Source organism: Phocoena sinus, chromosome 11 (assembly GCF_008692025.1).
Source record: "Phocoena sinus isolate mPhoSin1 chromosome 11, mPhoSin1.pri, whole genome shotgun sequence".
NCBI lineage: Eukaryota > Metazoa > Chordata > Mammalia > Artiodactyla > Phocoenidae > Phocoena > Phocoena sinus.
The window spans coordinates 32,737,898-32,751,686 of NC_045773.1; the positions used below are offsets into that span (position 1 = coordinate 32,737,898).

Genomic DNA, 13,789 nt, shown 5'->3' on the forward strand with positions numbered 1-13,789 from the left:
TTGCTAGGCAGCTCTGCTGATCTTGGCTGGGCTTACTCAAATGTCTTGGGGTTGGCTGGCTATTGGCTAGGATACCTTGACTCTTATTTTATGTTTCTCCTCTTTTAGCAGGCTAGACTAGGCATGTTCTAACTGCCATGGCAGAGGAAAATGAGCAAGAGGGTAAACACACAAGTGCTATTTCAGGCCTCTGCTTGCTTCCCATTTGCTATCACATTATTGGCCAAAGCAAGTCACATGACTGAACCCAGAGTCAGATTGGGAGGGCACAGCCAAGGACCCAGATACAGGAAGGGGTAAAGAATTGAGACCATTAATGTAGTCAGTCTACGTGGCATATGTAGCTAAAATGGCCTAGGGATAGATGTAGCGTCAGTGACTGCTGGATCCAGGGTTTCAAGTGATGTCACCCAGTTTGATTTCACACTATTCAAAGTCTAGCTCTACTTTCCTTTGCGTTAGCTTCATTATCAGAGAAGCATTTTCCACATGGTAGTACTCAGAAGCTCTATCTTGAAAGCAAGTAATTCTAGCCAAAAAAGAGCTTATCTTTCCCAATTATTCCAGCTAAAGTCATGATAGGGAGTGTTTTTGGACCAATGTGGGTCACATGCCTATCCCTAAACCAGCTATCATGTCTGGTGGATGGAATATGATGATTGGCCAGGACTGGGTCATGTTCTCACCGCTGGCATCCTCCAGGATAGAATGGAGGGAGTCAGCCTCACCTAAACCTGATGAACTGTGGGTAGAGAGTTGGGAACAATTTCTCTAAGAGAAATAGGGAGTATTACCAGAAAGGTGGGGCGGGGTGGGAGAGCTGAGGGAGAATGAAAGATAGGCAGGTAAAAAAAGATATATAATGCTATTAATGTACTTATTGATACTACCAACAAAAACTATTTATTGACTATTCTGTGCTAGGCACCAAACTGGGTGTTTTAAAAGCATCATCTTACCTATTTCTCACAATACTGAGTAAGGTGATTTTGCCCACATTTTATTGATTAGAGAAGGGAAGGATGTGACAGTTAAATAATTTGCCTAAGGTCCCTCAGCTTGTCAGTGTTAGAATGGATATTTGAACCTCGGTTGGCCCCTCTCCAAAATCTGTGGTCTTAGTGTTTAAAAGCTGAAGCAAAAGAAAGAACACTAAACATACCCTAAGAGGAAGAGCAGGAAGCCATGATGCACCCCATTAAGGCCATTTGGATCCTAACACTGAAGGGATAATCACAATCCTGTAGCCCTAGCTACGTAAATCTGCACCAAAGTACTTGAGTAACTATGACAGGGAGCTTTTCTCTAGGTGTTGTGGGACCAGGAACTCTGACATGGGGGACTGTTTCCCTGTGCCATTTCTGTACAGTTGTAGAGTGGTTAATATGAATATTTATGTCAACCAAACTGGAAAAAATTCTCAAAACACTAGCCTGAAAGATGTGTATGAAGGGGGAAAGAGACAGGACTGCCATGTTCCTTGGTGATAGCATTTAGGATCTGGCTATATGTATAGGAGACTTGTTGGTTGAGCCACCTTTTTCTTCTAGCTCCAAGATGGCCAATAGGTTCCGACTCATGTGTCAGTACCAGTTGATTGGTAAACCATCTAGAGTGTTGTGTTGAGAAGAGTTCTGGATTTTGTGGGAAAGAGAACTGTGATGGATTAGTATTGTCTGTAATGGTTACAGGAGAGGGAGGTAACAGCCTGCTTGACTATTATTTGACATCCTAAGAAGCAACAACTTCTCAGAGTCACTGTCAAGCCACTTGTGTATGGGGGTCTTTTCCCTAGGATGGAGTATTTTATCGCTAGGGTCTCTATGGTAAGGAATCCTATGGTGAATTTTTCTGGAGGTCCCAACTGTCACTTAGCACAGACTGAAATGCAGAGCTTCATTTTCTTAAGGAAAAATGAGCTTCTTTTTTGCTCTGAGAACTTTTCACCTTGCTTGGGAGCAGGGTTGGGGGGAGTTTACAAAATGTTTACGTGTAGTAAGTAAAAGTTTGGGATCACTATTATTTTTAAATAAGCATAGGTGTGACTCTATCATCTATTATCATCAATCTATCATCTATATACGTATTTTAAAAATATAATGCAATTAACAGAGTTCTAAAGAAATTTGTTTTTGATTATCTTTTTTTCTCATTTTTCAGATCTCTGATTGGATGCATTTTCTGGTACAGACTACGAAAAGAATGCAGTGAAAATTCTGGCCAACAGTGGAAATATTGGCTTAATCTCCAACTTAGTATAGCATTCCTTCTCTTCTATAGCACCTCATAATAGAAGAAAAATGTATGGAAGTGGAAGAACAATCACCAATCTGGAAGGTAGCCCTTCCAGATCTCCTCGTTTGCCAAGGTCTCCTCGTTTGGGCCACCGAAGAACAAGTAGTGGGGGAGGTGGAGGAACAGGCAAGACTCTGTCCATGGAGAATATCCAGTCCCTTAATGCAGCCTATGCTACGTCTGGACCCATGTATCTGAGTGATCATGAGGGGGTGGCTTCAACAACTTACCCAAAGGGCACCATGACTCTGGGAAGGGCCACAAATCGAGCTGTATATGGAGGCCGAGTCACAGCTATGGGGAGTAGTCCCAATATTGCCTCTGCTGGACTTTCCCACACAGATGTCCTTTCATACACGGATCAACATGGCGGTCTGACCAGCTCATCCCATCATCACCACCACCAGGTCCCCTCCATGTTGAGGCAGGTAAGGGATAGCACAATGTTAGACCTTCAAGCCCAGCTCAAGGAACTTCAGAGAGAGAATGACCTCCTCCGGAAAGAGCTAGACATCAAGGACAGCAAGTTGGGGTCTTCCATGAACAGTATTAAGACTTTCTGGAGTCCTGAGCTCAAGAAGGAGAGAGTCTTGAGGAAAGAAGAGGCAGCCCGGATGTCTGTCCTCAAGGAGCAGATGAGGGTTTCCCATGAAGAAAATCAGGTAGGTTATGACTCATCTCAGTGTTTTTCAGCCTTGGCTTCTCACGGAGTAGTTGACGGTTTGCAGATGGTACCGCGGCCTGTGCAGAAGAAAGTTTGGCATCATCAAGATAGCTATGGCTTAGTATGTGTTTGACTTGGAGACTAGCAGAGGGCATAGGAAATATAAGGTTACAGCTTGTGATCTCCTTGTTTTCCAATAACCTTTTCACATTGCTGCAGAAGAGGGGGGATCAGTCCTCATTGGCTAACTTTATACTTGGTTATTTTTGTTTTCTTTTTCAGTAGTCACAAGAGCAGCTCAGATGTACTTCCTTCTGAATAGAAGAGGAAAATGTTGATTTTTGCAAGAGTAGACACTTTTTTTTTTTTTTTTTTTTTTTTTGCGGTACGCGGGCCTCTCACTGCTGTGGCCTCTCCCGTTGCGGAGCACAGGCTCTGGATGTGCAGGCTCAGCAGCCATGGCTCACGGGCCCAGCCACTCCGTGGCATGTGGGATCCTCCCAGACCGGGGCACGAACCCGCGTCCCCTGCATCGGCAGGTGGACTCTCAACCACTGCGCCACCAGGGAAGCCCAAGAGTAGACACTTTAACAGCAACATTTAGAGGGCCACATTTGACTGGTGAATTGATTTTTTTTTTAATGCACCAGCAACATTTCCTTCTAGAATGAGGGAAGTTGGTTCACTAAATAGCAAACTGAACAATATTAAATGGGATTGGATAGGATGGGTTTGATGTCATGTTAGAGAAACACAATAAATTTTAACGTGGTCTTTCTACCTTTATTCATTCAATATTAATTAAGCACCTACTATGTGCTTACTCTTTTTTGATCCATCTTCCATGTCATAGCAAGATTAGTTTTCCCATTGTGTACCTGCAGTTATGCCATTCCCCTGCTTTAAAGCTCTCAATAATTACTCATTGCCTCCAGAATGAAGTGTACCTCTGGCTGAGCCTACAGTACCTTCTATCTCATACCACCTCCTTCCACATCTTCTGTGCTACCTGCACTACCACTTGGTAATTCTTGCACATACTCAAAGTTTCCCACCTCCTTTCCCTTCTGTTCCTTTCCATTCATGGCCTTCTCAGCATCCCCTCTCCCTGCCTCTTTTTGTTCAGCCCCAGCTAGTCTTCATTTTCAAATCCTACCTATACTGTGAGGCTCATTTATATGCTGCTGTTCATAGGGGCTTTGGAGTAAGACATGCCTGGGTTTATATCCCAGCTTCACCTCTTATTAGCAGTGAGATAAATGCTAAGAGATGGGAAGTAGAGGCTGTTGTGCCATTTGGCTGGAAAAAATTCCCAGATGTCGTTTAACTTTCTGTAGAAGCTGGAGGTAATTTTAACTTGGCTGAACTAGTCATTCTCTGATAGTTGGTCCTGATGCTGTCTTAAGGAAGCTCTCTGCCTTTCTTGGGGTCATCTGCTGGCTTCTATCTGTTTCCCTGGCTGCCACCCCTTTGGAGTCCAAGCATTTGTAGAAGCATTTCTGATCTGTATGAGAATCTGCTCTTCGTTTTCCTTCTATGTGCGGAAAGCAATCACCTTATCCCTTTGATAATCTGAGAATTGCTCTTCGTTTTCCTTCTATGTGCAGAAAGCAATCACCTTATCCCTTTGATTATCTGACAGAGACTTTGCTGGTTTTCAGATGTGGAAATATGATTTTTGGTTGGAACAGAAAGCTTTGTTCTTCATTCCTAAGTCAAATCAATGCCCTTCACTATCATTTCTGCTTTTTTCTGACTTTGCTGGTTTATGAAGTCCATTTCCCCAGTTCTGTACTGGTTTTCTTCCTTTTTTAGTTGTTTTGGAAAATGGTTAAAGCAGTTTAGGAATGATGCAAGTAATGACAAAAAGTTTGGAAGCCATTTTTAAAACTGTCAGCTGCAAAATTACTTGTTTCTTATGGTTTTATCATTAAAAATTTTTTTGAGCACAGATCCCTACTTATACATGTATATTTATTCATAAATTACACAAGGTGCTACTGTGCCAATATATTATGTTTCTTCTTTGACATTCACAAAGAATTAATATGGAAAAGAAAAAATAAAATAAATAATTTATTGAGGTACATTTTAACGACACACAAAACCTTTTTGCTTTGACTAAAAACATTTTAAGCCCCCTGTCTATTTTGTAAGACATAGTTCAGTTTAAAGCAGGTAATATCCACAATTCCACTTAACTGTCCCATGTTACCTTAGCCAGAAGGAAGTGAATATTTGAGGGAACCTCTTCCTTGTTCTGGAACCTACTATGATCACAGGCTACCTTGGTTACTGTGGGTGACATATGACTATGCAACATATGACCCAGTGAAAGCCCTAGTCTTAATCTGTATATTAAATATAAGTAAACTATAATTATTTTCTTTTTTAGGTTAAAAATATAAAAGGAGGAAGAGGCATGGAGATTTTGAAAAGTCAATTTACTTGCAATATGAAGTAGTATTACAAAGTAAAGAATATAAAAATTGACAAAAAGCAAGGTATTTAAAAAAATTGAAGTGCCCCCCCAGAAGTATATCAGGATCCCTTTCAGGGGTATATGAATACCTGTTGGTCAGAATAGGGTCGATCCTGCCGCAGTAATCAACAGACCTCAAATCTCAGTGGCTTAACCCATCAGAGATTTATTTCTTATTCACCTGAAGTTATGAAGCAGGTCAAGTGACTCGCCAGGGCAGCTCTCCTCCAGGCAGTGACTCAGGATCCAGGCTTTCCTCATCTTGGCACGTGGCTTCAAGGGTTGCTACAGCAGAGGAAAAGAGTGCCTGTGGTGGCACATTGGCTTCTCAGTTCCTTGGACTGGAAGTGACACAAATGCAAGGGGGTGTGAGGTGTAGTCCTCTCTTCTTTCCAGGAAGGAGAGGAGAGTCAGATATGAAGGAGCACTAAAAATTTGTACCAGTGGAGTTTTTATATTTGTCAGAAAGTGGAGCGAGATGAAATAAAGTTTGGGGAAGAATCCAGAGTTCTGCTGTTGCTGCTGTTTCTATTATTACTGCTACTGCAATCAGTAGACATCAGTTGGGGGCTTACTATGTACTAGGCATTGTGCTTAGAGCTTTGTGTACATCATCTTATTTAGTGTTTGCATCAATCATCTGAGGTAGGTGCTAGATTTTTTCTCATTGTACAGATTAAAAATAAATGTAGAGAGAATAAGCAGCTTGCCCAAGTTCACACAGCTGGTAAGTGACGGAGCTGGGCTTTAAGGCTTTGGTCTATTTTATGCCAACATGTAAGATCTTAACTTTATGCTTACTACCTCTTTATAGGATCACTGAGCTATGAATAGAATCTTAGTATGATAGGAAGATCACACTTCATATGTTAGGTGAAAAACATGACTAGTTTTGATAGAATGATTAAGAATGTAATTTAGTTTAATTACGATTTTTGTTCTTAATTAGAAATTTATTTCTTCTTAAACTTTTCTGTATGGAAGAAAAGAATGTAAAAGAGAGAAACAACACTTGATTGTGGTTTCTTAACAACCACAACAACAAATGTAGTTCTACCAGGGGGTATTTGGATAATTAGAATTTCACTAACTAAATTCAGGTGATCTAAAATGATTTGAATTGTGCTATGTGAATAGAAATGGGAAGCAGGTCCATTATAGTGTGGAGATGAGGATATTTGAATGCTCTTGTATATGAAATTCATAGTTCTGTGAATTTAATGATCACAGGCACAGACCTTTCACCCTTACGTGCAGTGTTACAGAGGTCTCCCATTCATCAATTCCTTTGCAGTATATTTTGAAGTCCTTGTGGTTCTGTCAGAGGAAGCTGAACCCAACTCCAGATCTAAGGGAGGATGTTGAACACCCGTCCTGTGTTAAACGAAGTACAGACCTTGGAGCCAATGGGTAGGTGGCTATGACCAAATTTCTTATGTGTGAAGGGTAGATGCCCAGGTTCCTGGATGGATATTCCACCCCAGACCCCCTTCCCATTCACACTTCCTAGGTTCTCTCCAAGGCCCTACTTCTCAGCCACAAAGATCTGCATGTATAGAAATACATTTGGGATACTAAGTTACAGTACTGATGTGTGGAATTTTTGGTTTGTTTGTAGAAACCAGAGTGCATGGATGCAGAGTTATCTGTATTCCAGCACTTGAGCTTTTTGCTTCACGATGTATTTTCTTGATGGAGGAAGAGTGAGGTGGAGTTTCCTGCTGTCAGTGTCACACCTGTAGACTGATTTGGGGAGAGATGAGGAGAAAAGATTTAGAATAGATGTTAGCCTGCCACTTGAGGTAGTCCTTTTTTTATTTTTAATGGCCTGTGGGGTAAGAGTGGATGTTGGGGGCAAGAGAATGCAACTGTGTATGGGGAAGTTAAGTGACCCGTTTTTCTCTAAAAGATGATATGGTGGTCTTTTCTTTACAACCCCATTCTATTTACCCATACAGTGGAGATCAGAGAGAGAAAACATGGTAGAAAATACATTTTCAGAAAGTTCATAAGGACTTAGATCTTGCAGTTTTGTGCATATAGGTTATTAACTTTTCATATCCCTGGATTTTTAATGCAATTATTAACTTTGTATTTTTAAAATTATTATTATTTATTTATTTATATTTGGCTATGTTGGGTCTGCATTGCTGAGTGCGGGCTTTCTCTAGTTGTGGCGAGCGGGGGCTACTCTTCGTTGTGGTGCACAGGCTTCTCATTGCGGTGGCTTCTCATTGCGGAGCACAGGCTCTAGGCGCGCGGGCTTCCGTAGTTGCGGTACGTGGGCTCAGTAGTTGTGGCTCACTGGCTCTAGAGCACAGGCTCAGTAGTTGTGGTGCACGGGCTTCGTTGTTCCGTGGCATGTGGGATCTTCCTGGACCAGGACTCGAACCCGTGTCCCCTGCATTGGCAGGCAGATTCTTAACCACTGCGCCATGAGGGAAGTCCCAAACTTTGTATTTTTATTGGATTATTTTTTCCAAATTAGGTGTACATAAAGCAGTTTTTAGACATTTTCCTAATTCATGCATGGCTAGTCAAGGATCTTCATGAATATAAATAGCATCATACTCTGGAAGTTTGTACTAGATCTAATATTTACCCATCTCGTGTGTGCAGAAGTGGGACAAGGTCACTGGGAAATGTAACCTAAGAAGTGTAAGTAAACCTGTCTGGGGAATGTTATGGCTTTTAAGCAATGGTTATGTGATAATTTCTATTTCTGGCTTAACACAATAGAAAATAATCTACTCTAAATCAATATTAATAAGGGTTTTTGATGAGTTTTAGAGCTAGTTTCATATATGATTTATTGATTCTCATTTTGAGCCTGTAACTTGAAAAGGTCGAGGTGGATCACATTTCCGTGTTTCCTTTATTATTTTTTTTTCTTTTATTTATATAACTGCAGGGCCATTTCAACAGAGGTCATTCAACTCTGTTCTAAAATATTCATTTCACTGTGAGTGTCCAGATATGAAGAGTTGTACCAGTTGGAAGTGGGTGACAAAATTAATTCTATCTCCTGCTGAAAAGGTGGTGAGGCAGCTGCATTGTGAAGTGGTGTCCATTGACAGTTAAATGCAGCTGCAGTAACCTTGAGTACTGAGTGTTTATGAGATCAAGGGCTTATCCCTGGAGAGTCGGGTCCCATCAGGTTTGTGGGTGGTACTTAAATATATTCACTACTCAGATCTGTCTTATCCCTATATCTTCTTTTGGGCACCATTCCTTCTACTACTCTGAGATCCATGGATCCCTCAAAGCCAGGTTTCCAAAGTGTGTCCAGGGAAATGACACTTTCCAAAGGAGATCTTCTGGTCAAATAAGCTTAAGACACTACATACTAGATACTCCTCTCCTAGAAATTCAAACACTATATTTTGGGTTGAATTCTGTCCCCCCTAAAAAAAGATATGTTGGGGTCTTAACCCTCAGTACTTCAGAATGTGACTTTATTTGGAAATAAGGTGTAATCAAGGTAAAATGAGGTCCTTAGGGTGGGCCTAATCCAATATGACTGGTGTCCTTATTAAAAGGAGAAATTTGGACACAGGCATAGACATGCACAGAGAGAAGACCAGTGGAAGAGACAGGGTGAAGATGGCCATGTATAAGCCAAAGAGATAGCCTGGAACGGATCCTTCCCTCACAGTCCTGAGAAGGAAGAACCCTGCTGACACCTTGATGTTTTTTTTTTTTTTTTTTTTGTGGTACGCGGGCGTCTCACTGTTGTGGCCTCTCCCATTGCGGAGCACAGGCTCCGGACATGCAGGCTCAGCGGCCATGGCTCACAGGCCTAGTCGCTCCGCGGCATGTGGGATCCTCCCGGACCGGGGCACGAACCCGTGTCCCCTGCGTCGGCAGGCGGACTCTCAACCACTGCGCCACCAGGGAAGCCCTGACACCTTGATCTTGAACTTCTGGCCTCCAGAACTGCGAGACAATAAATTTCTATTGTTTAAACCACCCAGTTGGTGGTACTTTGTTTTGGCAGTACTAGCAGACTAATATAACATATCAGCATGTGAAATGCTCTAACTCTTGCAGTTAAAAATATTTATTAAACTTGCTTAATCCAGCAATTTCCCAAACTTACTTGACCATGAAACTTTATCTTAAACTGAACATTTATGTATTAGGCAGCTATTGCTGCAGTAATGCTGTCTAACAAGCCATACTAAAACTTGCTAGCTTAAGAAGATAAGCATTTACCTCTCCCTTACATATTTACAGGTTGGCTGCAACTTAGTTGGGCAGGTCTGGGCTCTGAGTACCAGGCTCTAGGCTGAAAGTGGGATTCAGGTACGTTCCACGTGTTTCCACATTCTCTTTGGAACAGCAGCTATTCAGGGCTTTATCTTCTGATGGTGGATCACAGACACCAAGTGATCCAACCAAACCACATAGATGCATTTAACGCCTCTGCTTGCATTTTGTCCACTAACATCCTGTTGACTAAAGCATGTTATGTGGCCAAGTCCAAAGTCAGTGGGGTCAGGGAAATCTACTCCCTGTGAAGCAGAAAGGGAGTGAAGTGAATATATACATACACACACACACACACACACACACACATATATATATATATATATATATATATATACACACAAATCCTATCTGTCACAAACTATAAATATTCCTAGAACTAAGGGTATAAAGGCCATACTTTGGGAAAGACTTCTTTAAGAGCAGCTCTGGAATTGTGACATTAAGTTTGAGACTTCTAAAGTGGATGAACCTTTTCAGTGTGGTCAAAGTTTCCTTCAGTGCCTGGGCCTTCTAATATCCTAATGATGCCTGATTAGTGGCTCACCTTCAGGCTCCTCCTCCCCTTCCTGAGGTGACTGACCAATGAAACTCAAGTGGAAATCTGGGAGATTCTAGGCAAACTTTTATTTTCCTGATAAAGGAATAAATGTCACCAGCAGTGCTCCTTCCTCCTTCTTTCTGTCTTTAGTGTCAATATGTTGCCTGTTAGTAACCATGGAAGGAAGGACAAGAAAAGCATAGAGACATATGTCTTACCATCTCTGAGCAGTTGCACCAGCCCCAGCAATGGCCTGCCTCCAGACTTCTAGTCATGTGAGAAAATAAACCCCTAGTTGTTTAAGTCACTGCTGGTTGGGTATCCTATTACTTGCAGCTTAGTACCTTCCTAACTGATAAAACATAGAAAATCATGAACTGATAATTATTATTCTAATTATCACCAGTCATCAAACCATAAAAATAGGTGCATTTCAGTGAGGTGAAATGAGACCTTAAAGGACCTTACACATGAGAATGAAGAAACCTACTTACTAATGGTATTGGACAATACTCTTAGGTAGTGACACGAATGCTACTGCTAGCCTGTATAAGCGAAAATGGAAATTTATTAGTTCCTGCAATGAAATTGCAGAAAGGCTCAGGTATGGAGCTTGGGGTTGACTGGATCCAGGGCCTCAAACTGTAGCAGGACTTTGTCTCTCCCCATTTCTTCATTTCTGGTTCTCAATATCTGCCTGTACGTGTGAGCCTCATTTTCTCCTTCATGTGGTAGGTCATAATTGAAGCTGTAAGAGATCCCTGTATCTTCATTTATCATTTAGAAAATTTATGGAAGGACTTTGGTCCTGCCTTGGTTATATTCTTTCTCCAGGACTTAGTGAGTGTGTGTGGTGGCAGGGGACAGGTATGTGAGAAGGGGTTACCATGACTGGTGACCTATTAGAACTGCAGGCATTGGGAGAGGAGCAATTCTCTAAAGAAACTGACATGAAGGGCGAAGGGATGCTCTAGGACAAAAGCAGGTGTCCACTGCACTGACTTGAGCTGTCCTTAGTCACCCTCTTTCTCCAAATGTCCTTGTAAGTCATATCCAGAGATGTGAGAAATTAAGAAGTCAATCATATGTCATATCTGTAAGTTTTTTCACTTTAACTTTGATTTAAAGAGCGAGTGCCTGTGTGTGTTTTGCCCAATGTTACATAGGCACATGGATTTAGAACTAGGGAATATGAACTAGTTTGGTACCACAACATAACTTGGAATGCTGAATCTTAGAAGAAAAAAAAAATCATCTTCTTCATCTTGAAATAGTCTTCCTCAGCTCTTCAGAGAATAGTAGCTTTTGTCCACCTTTCCAGAAAGGTGGAAAAACTTTGGTCCAGACTTAGGCAATGACCTACTTAGACTGAAACCACAATTTTAAATGCCTTTTGTCGGTAGGTGAAAACTTCCTTTGGTTCTGAAGATAGATGAGATGGCACGGATCCAACAGTTGATTTCTTTGTTTGCCAGAATGTAGGAGAATGATTTGAAGTGAGCGATACATCTTTGTCACAGATGTCAGCTGATTTTTGCCTCAGTGATCTCTTGCAGTCAGCCCTAGGATCAGCCATGTGCACTGCATTTGTAGCCTTACAGATTTTTATTCCCAGGTTTTCTTATGAAAGACTTGGCTAATGGGAAGAAAATAAACATTCTTGCATGCCAGACCTTGGGAGAACTAAATGACTTCCATCTTCCATTTTCTCTCTGGATCACTTTATTTTGGCTATGGGATAGCAACAGCACACAATCAACCAAAGAAAACATTTTGGAATATTTCAGTGAATAGATTATTTTAGTCTCACTTGTGCTGAAGGCACTTATTGAAACCAAGCTCTGGGAGGGGAAGGCAGAGGGAATTGGTCACCCCCAAAGTATTCACTGCCTAATAAAATTCCCTATAGACAACATCCTCAGAGGAATTTAAGAAGCAAGTCTATATTGACAGGAGAAGAAGTAACAGAGTGATTTTATCGGCCAAAGCAGGTGGGGTGGGTTCTGAACCTGGCCTCTTCTGGCCAGAGTGCAATTTCAGTTTCTATAATTAGTTGCAGGTGGAGCTCCTGTGTTGTTATTTTGGAGTCCACTGACATCTGTGTGCAAATTCCCACCATCCCCAGTTGGCATTTGGACTCAATAAGTGGTTTGGCTTTGCAGGAGTAGAGAAAATTGTAAATCTACTTCACACACACATAGATAAAGCTGCTCTAAAGGTCAGGTTCTGAAAGCTGTGGAAAGCATTCTCAAAAGTTTGGGAAGTAGGTTTTAGGCAGAATGTGGGCATGCAGCCAAGAGCTAGAGCAGCCTGACAAACAGAATTCTGGCACGTGCAATTTCTTCTCTATTTTTCTGTGAAGCCAGCATTTGATTGTATCTTGGAAGTGACATGCAGCCATTTTGTTTTTTCAGTAGGAATATTCTGGAGAGAAGAAGTAATGACTTAAGCAGCTACTTCCTGTCTTATAAACCCATAGCTGGGCTTGTACTGTCTGACTGCAATATACATTGATCAAATTAACTTAGTGGTTCTCAACTGGGGGCAATTTTGCCCCCCAGGGCACATTTGACCACGTCTGGGGACATTTGGTTGTTGCAACTGGGTGGGGTATGCTGCTGGAATCTAGTGGGTAGGCGCCAGGCATGCTGCTAAACGTCCTATAATGCATGTTTAGACTCCTCCCACCCCCGCCATATTATCTGTCCAACAATGTCAATAGATGCAAGGTTGAGAAACCCTGAGTTAATTGGATGGTTACTATATCTTCTTGATTCTTTGCCTATACTCAATTTATTCACTTTGTGAAGTGATGATCAGAATTTATATATTTATGTAAAAATAATGATTTAAAAGGCAAAACGACTCATCATTGTGTGGGAAAGAATTGTGAAAGATGTCTTTAAAAAAATCTTGACCTGGACTAGTAACCATGACTTTTCAAATACCTTGAATTCTTTTAGATGTAGACATTTGGTAAATAGAGATCAGTCTTATAAGGAGATGGACAACCTATAAAGAAAATGAAACATTTTTTAAACTGACCTTTTATGGTGTTTTTTGTTTCTGTCTCACATTGATCTTGAAAGGGAGGGTGGATAAGCATTTTTTTTTTTTTTTTTGCGGTCTGCGGGCCTCTCACTGCTGTGGCTTCTCCTGTTGCGGAGCACAGGCTCCAGACACACAGGCTCAGCGGCCATGGCTCACGGGCCCAGCCGCTCCGTGGCATGCGGGATCCTCCCGGACCGGGGCACGAATCCGTGTCCCGTGCATCGGCAGGCGACCTCTCAACCACTGTGCCACCAGGGAAGCCCTGATAAGCATTTTTGAGCTCCTGCTATGTACCAGGAACTTACTAGTTGCTTTCCACGTGCATGAGCTCAACAGCCCTGCAAGACATGTGGCATCCCCATTTTACAGATGAGAAACAAGGCATAGAGAGATTAAGTGGTCTGCCTGAGGTCTCACCATTAAAGAGAGCTGGGATTTGAATCTCAGGTATGCCTAGCTCCAAAATTGTTTTCTTTCCACTGTCTTG

At 41.7% G+C, this 13,789-nt stretch overlaps 1 protein-coding gene across 1 annotated transcript in view; it reads left to right on the plus strand.

The window, feature by feature from the left end:
* Positions 1-13,789, plus strand: part of ERC2 (ELKS/RAB6-interacting/CAST family member 2) — a 1,048,627-nt gene that overhangs the window by 29,127 nt on the left and 1,005,711 nt on the right. The window contains exon 2 of the mRNA XM_032647533.1: positions 2,161-2,957. Within this exon, the coding sequence (XP_032503424.1) occupies positions 2,301-2,957 (657 nt within the window). The 5' untranslated portion in view covers positions 2,161-2,300. The remainder of the gene's footprint in view (positions 1-2,160; positions 2,958-13,789) is intronic.